Source organism: Phalacrocorax aristotelis, chromosome 2, assembly GCF_949628215.1.
Source record: "Phalacrocorax aristotelis chromosome 2, bGulAri2.1, whole genome shotgun sequence".
In the NCBI taxonomy this organism is placed as follows: domain Eukaryota; kingdom Metazoa; phylum Chordata; class Aves; order Suliformes; family Phalacrocoracidae; genus Phalacrocorax; species Phalacrocorax aristotelis.
In genome coordinates this window covers 36588752-36607874 of record NC_134277.1, presented here as the reverse complement: position 1 = coordinate 36607874, position 19123 = coordinate 36588752, and the positions used below count along the sequence as shown (strand labels likewise).

The following is a 19123-nucleotide window of genomic DNA, read 5'->3' as shown; positions in this document are numbered from 1 at the left end:
AAGAGTACAGGAGAGTATCTAGAGGATTTAGTACAAAAGTAACTGAGCAGCATAATAGCAGATGAAAGTTAAAAGTGAAGTATGAAGGAACATACTGCAAAGAACCGTTGAAGACAACTCAGCCACAAATGGGTTTTAAAATAGTTGCTACCTCCTGGAGGAACAGTTTCAAAGTACGTGCAGACTCCTGCCTCTTGCTCTGCCTCTAGCACCATTCAGGAGAGATTAATGTTAAGCTGCAAAGAAGACAAAATATTATGTTATTTCATAATCCTTGTGTATCTTGCATTTAGTTTTGTTCAGCACATTTCATAAATAACAAAAAGCAAGAAAGTTTGGAAAAGGGTAACAATTGTTAAAAATGGGATTAGTCATGCCCCAAGAAAGATACATGAAAACTGAACTTGTTCTCTCTGGGAAAAAAAACAACAAAGCCAAAACAAAACAAAAAACCAACCACACAAACAAACAAAACCCAGCAAAAAGCCCCCCTCCCAAATCTATAAGCTACAACTTAGCAATTGAGTATATAACACATTTACTACAGAAAAGTTTCATTAGTCATTTGTACCACGTATCTGTAAGCCCCTGAATGAAAAAGCTCTGGGACATTTTGTTTGGTCAAATTCATCAGACAAAAGAAGAAACTTAGGAAGTGTACTGTAATTTACTTGTTTCATTTTCTGCTTAGATTATGATGAAGGCAAAGAGCTTAACATCATTTAATAAAAAGGCTGAAAGACATATCCTAGGAGCATGAGAAAAACATCTGCAGTGCTGGTGGTTTGGACTAAGTGTTCTCAGTGCTCTGAGACATCATGCTTTATGATAATAAGCTCATCCTGGGCAGTTTTAGTGTCCACAAAGCATCCAGCATTGATCATTGTCAGAAACAGTGCTAAACCACTCATTTGCTCTGATATAACAGTTGACATGTTCCTAAAGTCATATGCAAAAACAAGCAGACAATGAAGCTGGTATATTAAAATGTGATTCTAAAACTACCCGCCAGGCAATTACTTGGTTACACATCTTGAAAACTTGACACAACAGGCAGCAAAACTAGCATAAGATCTCTGAAGGGAAGAATCCCACCTCTCCACTGAACGTAACATCCTATGGGTGCTACCACCAGCAGCAGTGATTTCCTCTCAAATGAAGAGGACAATCTGCAGATCTATGAATCATGAACGTGTTGTCTTGTGACTTGGTCAGGCTTCACATTCAACAGATCCTCCTGCTGCTATACACAGAGCCTTTGTAGCTCTGCAGAGAACTGGGTATACACTTAAAAGCATTAAGCTTGCAATAGCACACTAGTTTTATTTCTATGAGAGAAAAGAATTAAATTTGCCAGTTTATAGCCTTATTTCTACTTACATTATAAATGGTTTCTCCTTTGAAAATCCTAAGGTAAGCAAAGCTTTTCCTTTTTAAGACTCTCATCTGAATCATGGGGCCACGCTAGTGCTCTTCTTTCATGAAAGGTCCTCCGGTCCGGCCTATACCGTAAATACAAGAACTGTGCAGGCTTTAGTAGATTACATTAGTTTAGCACATCATCATTACATAAGAAGACCCAACCATACACATCTCCTTACAAAAGCAGTCTTAATTTGGAGCTTTTCTCAGGGATAAATTGATGCTTTGGAGACTAATTTGACAATATCTTCATTCAAGCTGCTGCAGAAGTACTTCTTACTCTACAGCTTGGATTATTCAGAAGATAATGCCCCAACTGATCATGTAAATCCAGGAGAGTAATCTTTGGCTCCCACAGATACACAAAGCAAATGTATTACCCATGCAGGCAATTGTCATCCTCTCCAAGCAGGATATGGCTGAAATGATTCCAACTATTTGATTAATTAGAAAGTGTCATGGTTTAGCCCCAGTCAGCAACCAAGCACCACACAGCCACTTGCTCACTCCCCCCTGGTGGGATGGGGAGAGAATCAGAAGAGCAAAAGTGAGGAAACTCATGGGTTGAGATAAAGACAGTTAAATAGGTAAAGCAAAAGCCACACGCACGAGCAAGGCAAAACAAGGAATTAATTCACTGCTTCCCATTGGCAGGCAGGTGTTCAGCCATCTCCAGGAAAGCAGGGCTCCATTTTTGCATAAGGGTTACTTGGGAAGAAAAACACCATCACTCCGAACATCCCCCCCTTCCTTCTTCTTCCCCCAACTTTATATGCTGAGCATGATGTCACATGATATGGAATATCCCTTTGGCCAGTTGGGGTCAGCTGTCCTGGCTGTGCCCCCTCCCAGCTCCTTGTGCACCCGGCAGAGCACAGGGAACTGAAAAAGTCCTTGACTAGTGTAAGCACTACTTAGCAACAACTAAAACATCTCCACGTTATCAACACTGTTTTTAGCACAAATCCAAAACATAGCCCTATACTAGCTACTACAAAGAAAATTAACTCTATCCCAGCCAAAACCAAGACAATTGTCATCCCCTCCAAACAGGATAGGATTGAAATTATTCCAAGTATTTGATTCATTAGAAAGAAAAGTAATTTTTAAAAAAAATTAAAATGTGGTAGCTTTGAACCAATTACTTGCCCCCTAAAAATAGAAATGGAGTCCAGGAGAAATTACTGTTCTTGTAGCATGTTTTTTTGTCAGATGGAATCAGACTCTCAGACAATGCTCAAGGACATTTATTATACCTCTATTACTTTAAGCTTTCCAGTAAACTGTGGCAGACTCCACAATAGCATGAGTCTAGCTTTAAATTTAAAAACATAATGGACTTAATAAAAGGATAGCCTTTTATTTGTCTTTCAATTCTTGAGCCCTTAAATTTAATTTTAAAGTTCTTTTCCAAAAGTAACAAAATTACATTTTTAAGGAAAGTTGAACTTCTGACAAACTGCTAGGTTCTGAATCTTTCAAATGTGAACGTCCTTGTGAGTTAACTTAATTAACTCTAGCCTTGAGTCCAAAAATTTTTTTTTGTTAAATTTTGTCATATAACTGTCTTGAATCGCCTATCTTTTTAGCCTACTTTCACTATGGGAACTGGTTTATAAGGATTCAGAATTAGTTTTCTGATAGTAAAACAGAAGTTGATGCAGTCCTATCCTAGGACAACTCTTGCATTTGGAAGTCCTTTCTTGCTATTCCATGCTTCATTGCAAATTACCTGACTTGATGCATTTATGTTTTGTACTCACTATTTCTCTATACCCACCCAGACAAGATGGCCTTGTTGTGTTACTTGCCTCAAACCATGAACTAATTACAGAGAAGGTCTATCCCATACTTCTATCTTATACTGATGTCCAAGGCCTCATTATACTCTTCTGTGAGCCTACAGATAACTAGACATCTATCAGTCTACAAGCAGCTACTAGAACAAATGCTTGAACTGGGCAGTCCAGTATCTCAACACAGAAAAGACAAGCATTGAGTCAATGTTCACAGTGTCTGTTTTAAGTTGACAAAGAGTGACTCTGAACCCTGGATCATTTTAACCTACCCAGCTCCTCACAGGTCAGATGCTGGGAATGACAGAGACCCCTACCTACACCAGTCTTGGGGACACTTCATCATAAAATAAAGGGGTACCAAATAAATCTCCATGCCTGTGACATAAACCCACAGCATCAAAGAACACGCAAAGTACTTCGGTATTTTCACACCTGTTAAACTCATCAGTAAATTTATCACTCAGTAGGTCATGGCATTATAGTGGTTGTGGAATTGATTCAGCTATGAAATATTCTGGCAATCTTCCAGCTGCCCACTCTGCTTCACACTCTCACTCGATTGGTCGGAGTCTCTCTACCTGTGTTACCTGCCATTTTTTCAATAGCTTACTGCAATGGTGAGCAACATTGCCTCAGCCTGTGCCTAACTGGAGTCTACAACAACATCCAGGATGGGCAATTCTCAGCCCGTCTGCTCACCCGAAACCTCTCATAGCAGAATATCCCTTATCTCCCCTAGTGCCAAGTAGTTGCATCCAAAGCCCTGCAAAAGTCACTCTCCAAAACCACAGGAACAGCAGATACTGAAACAACTCAGAGTTTTGCCTTCATCTGCTAAGATCAAATCCTCCAATAACCTCTCAGCACCCTGGGATGTGCAGAAAATATTTCTATGTCTATTTCTATATTTTTTCTTTATAGCACAGGTATGTGACAACATAGCAGCAGTTTTTTTTAATTTGAGAATACCTTTTATCTTTTCAATACAGGAAAATACGCATTGAATGCAATCCAGATATTCAAGCCAATATAACACTTGCCATTTTAAAAAAACAATGAAAATCACAATGTTGTCTGAGACAACTGTGCAAAATATAAATATGCTGCCACAACCAATTACTATAAACAGAGCTTAAAATAAACCCAAGACTTGTTTGATAAAAATGTTACACAAAAGTAGATGCTATGCACAAATCTAGCTTTGTCTTAAGACAGAGCCTAATATGTAGTGACCCTTAGCAACTGCAGCATCTCAGAGACTCTGCCTTTCCAGCTGCCTTTCCAAGCAGTAGCACATTTGCCCTCTCTGTCTTAGACTGTATAAAACACAGCAAGCAGCAAAGATTAGAGGCACACCGTTCATCAGGCATTTTCATTCACTCTTCAGGCTACAATGTTGTCCATCTCTGTTCCTCACCTGTTTGGGTGAACAGGTTTCTGTCTTCCATCCAAATGTCCTGTAAAAGACATAATAAACATAAAGCCATCAGTATGCTCCAAACGACCGGACCTGCAGTGTAAGTGTTGGAAAGTAACCCTCAAAGCATATGTTTGCCACTGCAGAATATTTTTGAAGGATCCTAGCATCAAGAATTTTTCAAGCCCAGCCCAGAATCGCTCTTTCATTTTGATAAACTAGGCTTTGAAAACATAATGAAGAGAAACACCTTTCCCCTGAAAAATTTCAAAGGCAAATATTAAAAAAAAAAAGTCTTCTGAACAGCTTCAGTACAATTCAGAAATCATAATGGCGCAAACTAGTCAGTACTATTTTGTAATGAGGTAAGATTTATTACTCAGGTCATAACTCAAGCTCTTTCTTAACACCAGCTCACACCACGACTGCAGCTCCAATCACGGACTCACCAACACTGGCAGAGTTAGCTGATAACTAGCAGCAGCTCAGGCTTGGCCCACTTCCACACGGTAAGAGGATGAATAGAGACCAAGGTACTCAAGCATCTAATCCCCGATAATTTCAACAGAAGAAATGGGTTCTAAAGTATTTGTCAAAAACAAACAAGAAACAGAACCAAGAAAAAGAATATGTTCTCCTGAGTTCCAGTCTGTGCTCATAAGGCCATCGTTCTTTTATCTGCAGTGTACCTTTTAAAAAGAACTGGCTGGCTCTTTTGCCATGTTTCCTGTATTATTGGACTTTACACATTTGGTTCATTTTTCCTTCCTTCGCGACAGAATTACATAGCTATAATTCTGATTGCAAAATAACTATTGTTCCAGTGTGTAATGGTCTGAGGTAGTAAAAAGACAAAGGTATTTCAGGTGTAACCACAGTGAATAACTGAAAGACTAAATTACAAACCTTCTAGGCAAACCACACCAAGGCAAATGGTTTAATGAATGTTAATACATGTAGGAAAGTAATAGCACATTGAAAATGCACCTAGTCATTTTAGTTTACTCCAGCAGTTCAAACCCACAAAGACTGAAAAGCCCTGACTTTGTCTTCAGCATTACCTCTGGAAGTCCCACAACACATTCTGTCCTACAGAGGAAGTCATACAACACGTGCAGGATTCATGCTAACATACACTAGAGATGCTATATTTAGCAGAAGGGTATTTCACTATTACTCTGTCCTGTTGCAGAATGTTTCAAAACATAAAACACTGGGCACTTTGAACAAGCCCTCTTTCTGCACCATCTACTTTACTTACAGACCAGTTCTTACCACTGTGTTGCTCCAGATTTACACTTAGTAACACCCAAATGGGCTTAAACAAATTAAGTCAAGTCCTCTCTGTTCGAGATACCTCTTCTTACTGGTGAAAATAGATCTTCTAAACCAGTGTATTTTTATATTAGATAGAACCTCTGCTTCCACTGACAATACAGTATGCAAACCCACAAATACTCCATCTGTATCATTTACACCTTCATGAAAGGGTGTTGCATCATGACCACGGCAGTCACTAACATCTGACATATGAGTGGTCAGGTATAAGGCAGAGAAGACAACAGTTCATTTTACAGACTGATCTTTAGTATATTAATCTTTACTGCTGAAAACCTCACAGGTTCAGTATTTTCCCTGAGAGCATTGTTATTTCAAAAGTTTAACAAAACCCAATTCAACTGTCCTGAATTAAGGTGCAGTTTTCAAAAACGGCTTCCTGGAGAAAAATTAAAATAACATTGCTACAACATCCCTCCACATGCATCAGAAGGGTTAACTGTGACGCTCAACATGCAATGTCTAGTATGGAGCATACATATTTAGAAGGAAAAACCCTACAGAAACTGAGAGTTACACATGCTTTAGGTCTGCATCGATGAAGAAAGAGCAGACCTTTGAATGGGTGTCAGTGGGCATCAGCCCACATCAAGTGCTTAAAGAAACTTAAGAATTTACACTACTGTAATTTCTTAAAGCAGCTGAAAAGGTACTTTCTGCTCCTTCCTCTTTCAAAGGTAAGAGAGACCAGGGGTCTTCTCATGAGTCTTGTGTTATTAACTTACATACATCTGTCTCCTGAAATCACGTAAGACACAAAAGGTTTACTAAAAAAAATTACAGTCCTTACAATAACAGTAAAAAGTCTAAAAACATGAGTGAAGTGCACCATGAAGTTTCAAAACCAAAAGGCAAATAAAAGAAACAGAGAATGCCTTTAGTTTTCATACTAGCATCTTTTCAGTCAACCTCATAGTTCTGGGAGTCTGACATGATTTGAGATTTGAGTTTGGCAACAACAGCAGTCAAGATGCCAATTTAAAGAGGTCCCATTGCACATATATTACCTCACTCCCCATGAAGTATATGAATTTAGCTGTATATCATAAGCAAATTAATTTTATTGTGGCAAGTGTACTGCCAGGAAGATTACTGTGTTAACTGTTACAGTTTAGAAGTGTATTAATAACCTATTTTGTATATACCTAGTGATGAAATGTAAGATGCACAAATATATGTCTCATGCCCTAGACACGAGCAGCAGCAAGCTCTCTCCAAATGAGGATGTGATAATTTGCTACTCTTATGAAATGTCTGCAAAATTCTGCCATCAGGGAACCTGTGATGTATTTTTACCCTGCCCTCATTCCTTCGTGCATCATGTTGGCACTTCAGCTGAGCACTGCTCCATAGGTCAACTGCAGGAGTATACTTAGACCAGTTCCAGCATAGTATAGAAGAACAAACAGAAAAAGAATTTTTCAAATGCCAGACAGTGAGAAATTCTCACAGTTTTAATGTCCATAGTTCGGGCAAACAGTTCACCTCGTGCGATCACTGCGTTTTGATCACTGGATATTCATTACACTAGCCTTTTTTAACAGCTCTTCTTCCTCCTTGCCAAGGAGAGTGAGATGGTGGTCACATCTGAAATTCAGTATTTAAATTCTGTTTAGAAGTCCACAATACACAGATATCAACACATCCTCTTCAAGCACCACAATGCTATCCGGCATGCTGGGAAGACAGCTGAGGCATCTGGGGCTGAGAGAGCTGCAGTTGTTTAAACTAGAGGAGACTGAGGGGAGACCTTATTGCTCTCTACCACTAGAAAGGAGGCTGTAGTGAGGTGGGTGTTGGTCTCTTCTCCCAAGACACTAGTGATAGATGAGAGGAAATGGCCTCAAACTGTGTCAGCGGAGGTTTAGATTGGATATTAGGAAAATTTTCTTTACTGAAAGAGTGGTCAGGCATTGAAACAGGCTGCCTGGAGAGGTGGTGGAGTCACCATCCCCGGACATGTTCAAAAAACTTGTAGATGTGGCACTTCAGGACATGGTTTAAGAGACATGGTGGTGTTGGGTTGACGGCTGGACTTCATGATCCTAGAGGTCTTTTCCAACCTTAATGAGTCTATGAGTCTCCTTTTCTTGTGGTGGCCCCTTCTGTACTACTCTCATCTTCTTCTAAACCACAGGATTTTAGTATCCTACATGAGACACAGGATCCCACCACCCCGTGCTCCCCTCCAGCCCCACGTGGCATCACACCAGCGAACACTCCTCGTCAGCCCTTCAAGAGTCCGGTGGCGTTTAGCCTCACTGTTGCTGCCTGTGGCGCTTGTACCTCTCTGTTCTTTGGGCTCCCTTCACAAAGCTTTTGCAGCTCCACGACACGCAGGGCGGAGGGCAGCCCTCTGCCCGGCGGCACCTCAGCCGGCCGCCTCACGACGCCTTCCCCCGCCTCTGGAAGGTGCCAGAAAGCGTCGGCAACAACCCCAGCCACCCCGCTGGGCGAAGAAGTGAGGCTTTCCCGCTACGTCACGCACATCTCCTTACGTCACGGGCTCCGCCCACGGCCCGCTGAGGTCGCGGCCCGTCGAGGTCGCAGCCCGCTGAAGGCTCTGTGTGACCCTCCCTTCACCTTCCGCTGCGCGCATGCGCCCGGAGCCCGCCCCCGTTCCCGCGCGCCTCGTCGTTCTTTACGTACCAGAGTTACGTCTGACGCCATTCCGCAGGGAGGGAGAGGAAGCCCGGGGCCCGCCATCGCAACCTACCCCGCTAGCCGCCAGCGCCGTGACGTCCCTCTTGACGGGCAGGCGAGTTAGCAAATCAGAAGTCCACAGGCTGTCACTTGATTGGTTACCACGCCTGAGAGGCGGGCCGAGCGCCGGCGTAGCTTGGTTGCGGTAACACCGGCTTACATAGGGCGGAGTACGGCGTGTCCTTGGGCTCAGACGCCGGACGGTGCGGGAGTTACCGGGGTCGTGGTTACCGCCGTGGGTGCAGCGTAAGCGGGGCGGCCGGCCGTGCAGGTGCGGGCAGCAGCCGGCGGGGCCTAGCCCCGGGCCCGGCTCGGCCTAGGCCTGAGCCTGGGCCTGGCGGGACCGTTAGTCTGGCGGGGGTCGGTGTGGGACGAGGGGTGAGGTGATGGCGGGCGGGAGGCGCTCCCGTCTGTACCCAGAGCGCGATTCCCGCCGCGGGCCGGGGTGCGGCGGAAGGTCACCGCGCGGCCCGGTGGCCCCACCTCAGGCGGCTGCGGCTGGGGGGGGGCCCGGCCTCTGCCGGCGGCCGGGGCTGGCGCGGCCCGTCCCGCTCCCCCTCGCTGGGCGAGGCTCCGGCCGCCGCTCTGGGGCGGTGCCAGGGCCGAGCCGCCTGCCTGGCGGGTCCCCCTGCGGCGGGAGCCGCTCCTGAGCTCAAGGTCAGCCCCCGCGGGGCAGAGCCGGGCCGGCAGGTGCGGTTGCCCTTGGGTTCTCTCGCCACGCGGCGGGCAGAGAGCGTTGCTGGCGGTGGGTGCTGGGGCGGCTCCGGGCAGGAGGGGAGCGGGCTCGCTTTGTGCCTGCCGCCCTCGGCCACATCCTGTTGGTGTGCTGGTGCACTTATCTGGCTGAGAAGGGAAAACGTGCAAACGTGACCCTTTACACAGGGTTATTCATGACTAGGAAGCTTCCCGGGTATAGGTACACAAGGCATTTATGGAAGTCATGTACAATTTACTCTTCAGAAATCATGTCCGTGCTGTTCAAATGCTGCGGGGCAATTACTTTCGCTGAGAGGTGGTTTTTCTGCTCTTCAAGCGTGTTTATCACCTTGGTAGCTTTCATGTAGTCTAATGATTTTCTGCTAATCTTCAAACCCAGGAGCTATAGCTTGTGCATAAAGGTGTGCTGGAGAATTACTAGGCTGATGGGCCATATATATGCTTTTGTAAACCAACAGGATGTTTTTTAAGTTTGTGTTGAGTATGTGACCTTGAAATTGCCATACTGACCTCTGTATGTGTTCTTGGTCTAGTACTGAAAATGGGAGATATTGAGAAGGGCAAGAAGATCTTTGTCCAGAAGTGTTCCCAGTGCCACACAGTTGAAAAGGGAGGCAAGCACAAGACTGGACCCAACCTGAATGGCCTATTTGGACGCAAGACTGGGCAAGCTGAGGGCTTCTCTTACACGGATGCTAATAAGAACAAAGGTAAACTTAAAGCCGTTTTTATGAGTTGCTAAGGACAAAAATACCCAGTTCTAGAAGTACTTAAATCTGCCAAAAAGTGAAATAATTTGGAGAACAAGAATATAAACATGCTTGTTATTTTGAAGTCACTAACTATCTTTTTTTCTTCCCTCTAGGTATCACCTGGGGTGAGGATACTCTCATGGAGTATTTAGAAAATCCAAAGAAGTATATCCCAGGAACAAAGATGATTTTTGCGGGTATTAAGAAGAAGTCTGAGAGAGCAGACTTAATAGCATACCTCAAAGATGCCACTTCAAAGTAAAAGTTATCTGCTGCCTTATTTATTTCACAAAGGAGATGGCAATGGAAATGTTTGATGAGATCGGTTTTTAAAACTTTCTATTTTTACATGTACTGTGTCTAACCTTAAAATCTGTCTCAGCCATCAGATAACATTGCTTATGGTGGGTCACTGGAGTACACGCTTGTTTGGCAGCCATTAACTTAATGGAAACTATGTAATTGGGTTGATTTAAATGACTAATGTTCAGTCATACTTGATCATAGAATTAAAAAAAAAAAAGCCATTTCTTGCTTCTTCATTGTTTTAAAAAAATAATCTATAAGTAATAGAATAATTGTCAACAGCATAATAGCTTTGACAGCCCAACTCTTCCACATTAAAAAACAGGGTGGTTTTTCGGCATCTTACACCATACGCCTCTGTTATATTACTTTAAAGATTTAAAAAAACAAAACAAGAACACTGAAGACCCCAAACCCAAAACAACAAAGGCTTAAAAAAATATTTTTCTAAAATTAATCAGTGCTAGGTGTTGTGGTATATATTAATCTGTCTAAAGCTTGCAATAAGAATGCACTTCATCTGACTTAAGTACTATTTGTGAAATGGCAGTTGTGCCCAGCCACTTTTCTTTCATCTAGGGGAAGCATGCTACCTAATTTATCCATGCATGCACCAGTAGAGTATAACTCCCCTTCAGAAACATCTTCAGTTTTTTAAATGTTATTGAAACCCTTTGTTCAGTAAATCATCTGAAAACAACCATTCTTGGTGTAATGAATAGAACAGAAAAACATCCTGTTCTGGAAATACAAATACTAAAGACCAAGCTGAGAGTTATTAAATCTTCTTAATTCAGCAGAAGCATTCACCTCAAATCTGCTACAGGCAATTTCAGATGAAGGGGTACAGGAATGAATGTGCTGGTAGACTAAAAGGAAACAGTCTTCCTCTGTGCCTGGCTGTAGCCGATGTCATTACTTCTCAACGTTCTGTTTCGCACAGTGTAAAGTGGTATTTTTAATGTTTAAACTGCATTTTTTTCGTAATAAATGAATTGTTCAGGTGAGTGTATTTACTGTGTACCAACAGTAAGGCATAACTTGGAGCAATCAATACTGTAAATTAAAAAAATTAAAAGTCTTGTTTGCTGTATGTGTCTGAAATTAAGTGGAAGAATGGTGGGAATATAGAGAAAAGCTGGGTGTCCAGCTTTACCTCATTAGGAAATGACAAGCAAAAACTCAGTGTGAAAAAACGTAAATGCTAGTGGAGTTGGTATGAGAAGTACTTAGAAGTGTGGAGAAGTTAGAAAGTATTTTGGACTAGAACTAGCAAAGCTAAGCTCTTCCACCAGTGTTCTTTTTAACAGCACTTCTGCTGCATTTCCTGAGTGGGACAGGATAAAACTGAAAGTAGCTTGAAAGCTGTAGCTGTGCTGTAGGATTGGCTGAGGTTGAGTTATGTCAAGTAGAATAGTGTGCTTAACGACTGAGTTGCAGAGGACTGGTACTCAGAATTAATGAGTGAAAAGAATTAAAGATTACTAACAACTTGTCTCAGTGGCTGCTACCATATGTTTTGTGACTTTTTTTTTCAAACTAAATGTGAAAGCAGTAGTTGCTCTGAGTGGAAAGGCAGACTTAATATTAACCAACAGCAGCAGCTTTACTAAAAGCTTGTTAAGAGATACCTTCAAGTTGTAGTAGTTGATGACTTCCAATTTTCAGAAGCAATGTTCATCACAGCACCTTTATGGCTAGGCAGACCTTAGCTTTCATGGTGCAAAAATCTTGATGGGGTAGTTGTAGATACAGGATGTAACCTTACTTGGCGTGCAGTCTTCTGAAATTATTACAGTGGATTGCATGTAGAGTTGTGGTGCTTTCTGTTCTGTCAGCAGCTTTATGAGATGACAAAAAACTTTGATCTCCAAGCTGCTGCTCTTCCCTAGTTGAGCGGGAGAAGAAATAGACTGTAGAGAAGTGGATTTTGCAGTAGGGTGGCATTTAATTCTGCACAGGAAAAAATTTACAGAAAGTTGTCCATCAACACAAAAACTCCTTCAGGAGAAAGCAGAGTGATCCTTTGTCCAAAGTAGGAAACATAATTTAGTTTGGCTTGTTCTATCTGTGTAGCTCAGAAACCTTGCTACAGAGACAAGTGCAGCTTATACTTACCACTGAAGATTGAGAAAATTGAACTTTTTAATTGCAGGCTGAGGATGAATCCTTGTTTATGTTTTAGGGAAAGGACCCTCTGACCCTTAAAATCATATCTTTCTCTGTATAGAGCCCTAGATAGCAACAGCTTATAAGAATTGCAGTAGAAAGCTGGGAGCCATTTACCATGGGACAAACAACGCTACAGGATTTCTACTAGTGGATCAGGGAATTATGAGTGTTGAAATGGAAGGTTAGATTGTCACTTGAGATAAGTGTTAATGTAAGTGCCTGGGTAGGTTTTTTGGAGGGTGGGAAGGAGGCATCCCGATTGGTTGTGGGCTCAAGCTTTAGTTCTTCGATTTCTAGTTTTATAGAGTAGGAGGAGTGGGATTTGCCTTTGGTCTATGAAGTAGCAAGTCTAGTGCTTTTCTTTCTGGTAGTGATACCAGTCTAGATGTTTGGTATTTCAGTACTTCCTTTACTGTTCCAAATTAGGGAGTCAAGGCAGCATTGCACCATCCCGCAAAAATGGTTCTTGGCTAAGAGCTTACAGATTTGATAGGGCATGCCTTTAAAATTGATCTTGTCGTATTCACACGTAGTTATGCAAATGCATGAAGATTGTCAATGTCAATAATGACTGGGAAAAAGGTAAAATTCAAAAGTGCTCTTTTCACAGTATGACTTCAAAATCAGAATGAAACAGGTAGGATACTTTTAAAATTATAGAAGCTATTATTTATGCATCCCAGTGACATTTAGTGATACAGAAGTTCTTTTTTATTTAGTCTTAACAATTCAAGTGTAATCACTTTACAAAACTAACTTTGGGAAAGTTCCATTTGTAGCCATGCAATTGTAGATAATTGCCTCAGTTAAAGATCTGTTCATTTTAATAAATCTAGTTTTCTGGGAGATTATATAATAGTTCCCTTTTTTGGGTATAAAATACAGTATCAGTGATCCAAAACAAATGTGATACATTGTACTTCTCTTATGGGGGAGAACAGAAATTAAACAGCTAATAGTTAAGAACTATTAGATATTCTAGTCTCATGTATATCGAAGTCCATTAAAGTACACACATTTACCTCTGTAGTAACCCTTGTCATTTGCCTTTATCTAAAAAACATCCTAAAAACTCTTCCAGGGCCAAAGTCAACAGAAGCCTTTGTGTTACTGTATATAGGATGAGTTGAGCCATTTCAAACCGATGTCCTGAAAGGCAGGTTCTTCTGGGAGGAGAGCAGCCCAGAGCGGCAGTGGGAAAAGTTAACCCTGGGGAAGGGTGTGGAATCTTGGCCCTTTCCAGCGCTGTAATGGCTGAGTCAGGACTCCAGGTAGCTGTTGCCATTTGCTCATGATTCAGAGCTTGCATGTAAGTACTTGCATGTTCCTTTTCCAGGATTATTCTTTTGATCTGAAATACAGAAAATATGATGGTCACCTTTTGAATAATTAGCTTCTGGTTAGAGGTCTCACAGGAGATGAGAGACATGGATGACATGTTTGGTTCTCTAACAGGAAACAGACTTGCATCCCCACATTTCCAGAAGGCTGCATTAACCACCAAGCTGAGCATGCATGCTGTGAAGAAGATGCTCTGTACCTCTGTTGGAGCTGTCATTATGCAAAAGGAGAGCCAGAAAGAAAATGAGCGGAGGAGCTAACTATAGCATAGTGTTCAAAACACATACCTTGGAGCAGGGGAGAAGGTGTGTTATTTCTAGATTGTTTATGCATTTAATTTTAAACAGTCTTGGATATAAATAAACCTGGCAGTGGGGATCAGAAGTCATTACTCTGCTGGTTTTACATCTCATTAACGCTGTTCACTGCAGCTTGCTCAGGCAACGTGAGCCCCTGCCTTGTTCCTTTCACAATCACCCACTCTCCAGATGAATCTTCCCTTTCCTCATTCTCCATGTGTTAAAACATATTTTTGTATGTAAGACTGTGCTGTCCCTGTCTTACCACACTGCCGGTCTTTTGGTCATAAGTGCTCAAAACCTGTTGATGGAAACATCGAGTAGTGTTCTCATCCTTAAAATAATCTCCAGAAATTCACTGCTGATATCCCCATTCAGATGTGACTGCCTGGTGACAATTTCTTTTTAAGATGTCTGATGGTTCTTAATCTATGTGACATTGCCTTTTATTGATCTTTTTAATTCTAAATTTTTAATAGAACGAAGTGAAGCAGGTAGAGTTTTGTGTAGCTTTTACCTGCTCCATGTCTCAGGTGTGGGTTTTGGGGTTTTTGTTTTTTTTTTTTACTGTGATTCTGTGATGCTGATGGGAGCATTCCCTGATGTATAGTGCTTCCAGACAAGTTGGAAAAATGCACCACATACACTGAATTTTAAAAGTATCATTGGTGTCACCTACATGTCACTGGTAGCCTCAAGAATCTGGTGCTCATACTCAGGTTTCATTGCAGGAATATGCATACACTGACTGTAACCGGCCTTCCCCTGAAAGCATTTCTCGCGCTTCTCCTTCCACTGTGATTCATTGTTCAGAGAAGAGAGGGGAATGGAAATCAGACTTCTCCATATCTTACCATGTTTCCTGTAGGACTCTGTTATTTTATTTCCAATTATTCTGTCAGTTTACCTGCTATTGATATTAGATCTGGAGTTCTTCTAGTGCTATTTTTAAAGGAAAGGTACAACTTTTCAAATTCCACAAAGATTTGCCATAATGAATTATTTTAATTCTAATTCTCATGTACAAATTATCACAGAATCACAGAATCCCAGGTTGGAAGGGACCTCAGGGATCATCTAGTCCAACCTTTCTAGGAAGAGCAGAGTCTAAACAAGATGGTCCAGCACCCTGTCCAGACGACTCTTGAAGGTGTCCAACATGGCCGAATCAACCACTTATCACTGGTTACCTTACCCATCTGGTCTTTCTCCTCTTCATTTTACATGTTACTGCTACAATTTACACTTCTTTTGTATCGGCTGAACTGCAGGCAGTTTCCTGTACTTACAATACTTACATATACACTACGTGACAAATGTAGCCTTTAATCCATACATCTCTTAACTCTGTAGTGGACAGTTTTTTAGAGTTTCCAGGTAATTACTTTACTTGAAAAATCTTTCTTTCATTTCCTTTTGTCATTTTTAAAAATCTTTTTTTATTCACTGAAAATCAGGGCCTGTTTTTAAACTATTCCTCCCACAATGATGTTATATTTAATTACTTTGTATACACCACCTTTTGGACCCAGTTATTCTTATGTATTGAACAAAGCTTGTGTCCTTCACATGGATACCTGAGAAACAGTCTTTTCTTGTGAGCCTCAGAAACGTGCTTCCCAAAAGCAATTGTGGTTAGTGCTGAGAAACTTAGGTAACTGGCACGATTTGATCAGTTTATTCCTTACACCAAATGAACAGGAGGGGGAGCCAATGTACTAAAAAGCTGCAGAAGAAACCGTAACATGCACTGGAAGATAATTTTGAACAAACCTCGGACAGTTTGAAAGACGAGGTTTATTTGTACAAAAAGCATTTTTGCTGCAAGTGCTCAGCAAAAAGCACTGGAGGGGATTAGTGCAGCTGAATGCATTGACATGTCTGCAGTAAGTTTAGGGTGTTCTGAATTCTTAAACTGATTCATGTTTCATATTTCATCAGGCTAACTCAAGTTTGAAATAGCCTGTATTAAATTTCAACCTATTCAAATGGTAAAAGATTCAGATAGAAAGCAAAATGTTTCTTTCTGACTACTCGAAGAGTCTTAATCAAGAGTGGCAACCTCTGATGCACACTCTGGCTTTGTTCCTACTGCGGAGCTCACATCGACATCATCAGTTGAAGTATTATGCTTGAAACAGATATACGGATTGTAATATAGTTTCTCTGCTAGCAGTTAGGTAGGACCATGATGACCTTTGTTAGTAAAAATGCACTTTAATTATGTTTTGGATGATCTTTTATGGATGTTGTTTGATGATAGACTCAAATTACTCTGAAAACTGGGGTAAGTTTTACAATAGAAGGATAACTAAATACTAGCATTGTTACTATTTAAGGTCCTAGGAAATCAATATTTGTAACATTGAGTCAGAATTTTACCCAGCTGGGATATTTCTCATGGGGATATCAATTTTAATTTAACTATCAGTATGGCTTTTCTGGCACACACCTGAATATGAAGCCTTTGCAACTGTTCAAGAGTGTGTTGCCTTTCTTCCTATCAGCCCATGGTCTACGTGTATGTCACAAGTTAAGCTTGTTTTTCAGTGCCTGACTCTATCAGGAGCAGTGTGATCAGACATTAAAAACTTAGCTCATATGTGTGTTTGCTGTCACTCTGAATTCTCAGAAAGATGACATCTCTCTCTGTACCAGCATGCAATGACACATCAGAAACAGCTCCCCACAGAAAGAGGCAATCCAAAGCGAGAGCTTTGCAGTTGAAAGATACTTCCACATCAGAAAATCTGTAAAGAACATAGTGTGGTCTTCTACAAATGAACAGGGTCACAGGATAGAAATTGAGATGACACAAATGAAGCAAAGAAAGGGGAAACAAAGTGGAAATGAAACAAGGTTAGCACAGGGTGAAATATTACATATTCTCATTACATGTTCAGCAGTCACAAAGACTGTGCCTGTGCTTTACCCTGTTGAGTAGGTGCCAGGAATTGCAGCATGAAAGGAGAAGCAATGGAAACTCAGAAGCAATGAAAAACAAACTTGCCTACCTTCAGTTGAAGGTTTGGCAACTCTGTGTGTGTTCAGTGAATATCCCTTTGGTTGGATGCCTTTAATTTCACTTCAGCTCTGTGAAGTCATCCAACTGATGCTACCTGGCTCCAACAGTCTGTCCTTTGCTTCCACTTATTTTAGTGATGTATGTTCCACATTAGCAAAGCAGCCAGCTGAGAAATGGTGTGATGTTTACTCAGTGCACATATCAAATGATGTTTTGCAGGGCTGTAAGCTCTGATCCTCCTGTAACACTAAAGCCTAATGTCCCCGCTTTACGCAACACGTTTGAGTTACACTGCTGTTAATGGCATAGCTTTAAATTTTGCTCCAGCTTCCAATCTTACATGAAAAGTACAGGTCAGTAATCTTCAGTAGCTATGGTGAACATAATATAGATAAAAAGGGCAACAAATAAGGATTGTAGCACAGGAGAGAGTAATCATAAAAAGTGTTGATAGGGAGCATGGCCTAAATTACATCTATATTGCAGATTTATTTATTTTTTAACTTAAGGATGCTAGTTCTCTGAGCTGCTCTGTGCCAATTCAGAACTCAGCTGAAGATCAAGTCATCAATAAAGTCATCAACAAGTGAAGATAAAAAGACACAAAGCCAGTGAATCCACATCTACTACATTACCATCTGTCTGGCTCTCTAACACCAGTTTTCAGTTTCTAGACAGCACAGCCGAATGCTCTGACTGATCAGGTTAGCCAGACTTATGTTTTTTCTCTCAGAAAATGGTTTCCAATAACCTTTTTTCATTATTTCAAGATTTTAAGAAAACTATTTCTTTGATAAAGCAGTTGGGTTTATTTTTCTCGTATCAATCAAATCAGCGCCATGTATAGCACTGGTGCTATCACCCGGAAAGCAGGAGAGGGAGAGTTCACAGCGAAGGCTCTCCCACTGTCTGCAGTGAGCTGGGATAGTGCCCTCCAAGGGTTTCACACCATGGCCAGAGACAGTTGTGCACCCACAACAGTTTGGTTCCTGGCAGCTGGGGTGTTTCTGTTATGGCTGTGAAATACTCCTGCCAGGCCAGGGCTCTGAGAAACCTTTTCCAGTCCCCTTTTTGTGATCTAATCACATCAAATCTATGCCCACTCCTACTAGGGTTAAAAAAGGGGATAGAGGAAGAGACAGAAGCTGTTACCAGTTTGTCCACTGTGATATAGGGGTTCAGTCTGGGAGAGTATCCAGTTTGGGCTGGTGTGCTGAGAGATGTTTTGCCACCCAGAGTAATCTTTAATCTTCATATTCCCACTGCCCATTACCATTAATGTTTCTGCTACCCATCCCCTCCCCTCCCTGCAGCTCCTTTTCCTGCATGGCTGCAGCGGTAACCTCCACCAGGTCTTGAGCATGTTTGACTTCTCCAAAATGGGGGACAGGCTCCACTAATCTTCCAGCTGGGTGTGATGCTCTTCTACTCCAAACATCCTTTCTTTCTAGCCCCAAGATTACAGATTTTGGTTCTGACTTTAAAAAGTAGCACAGGATGCTCTCCGGAACAGTGATTTCTTAGCTAGTCTTTTGATTTTTCCAGGGCTTTCTTTGGCAATCCAATCACCCTTGTTTGTTTTACCAAAAGAGATGGGCTCTTCATTTTCTGTAAGGTCTTCTAAGTTCAGGGGACTGGGTTTTCCTGCGTGGGTTTTTTTTTTACATTGTTGGTTTTTTCCTTTGTTTGTTTGTTTTGCAAGAACTAATAGGTTTTTAGGGAGTCTCCGAATGGCCCAGCCAGTCTCTTCCTCATGGGAGAAGAATATAATAATCAGAAGGCCTTTGCTTTTTCTCCTATTTCTCTGACTGCTTGCAGGTGACTCTGAGGGA

General features: G+C 41.6%; 1 protein-coding gene and 1 long non-coding RNA gene across 5 annotated transcripts in view; one reads left to right on the top strand and one right to left on the bottom strand.

Annotated features, from left to right (window-relative positions):
- Window positions 1-19123, bottom strand: part of LOC142052657 (uncharacterized) — a 320817-nt gene that overhangs the window by 35590 nt on the left and 266104 nt on the right. The window contains exons 2-4 of one of the 4 annotated variants that reach the window (XR_012658926.1): window positions 7122-8498; window positions 4639-4678; window positions 152-236 (exon numbers count right to left, since the gene is read on the bottom strand). This is a non-coding gene — a long non-coding RNA (uncharacterized LOC142052657). Of the gene's footprint in view, window positions 1-95; window positions 237-4638; window positions 4679-7121; window positions 8499-8625; window positions 8700-19123 lie in introns of those variants that run through there. The other 3 variants (XR_012658928.1, XR_012658925.1, XR_012658927.1) reach the window with 3 other exon arrangements.
- Window positions 8802-11535, top strand: CYCS (cytochrome c, somatic). The gene is made up of 3 exons (XM_075083059.1): window positions 8802-8950; window positions 9930-10106; window positions 10262-11535. The coding sequence occupies exons 2-3, from the start codon at window positions 9938-9940 to the stop codon at window positions 10408-10410; spliced, it is 318 nt and encodes a 105-aa protein (XP_074939160.1). The 5' UTR covers window positions 8802-8950; window positions 9930-9937; the 3' UTR covers window positions 10411-11535.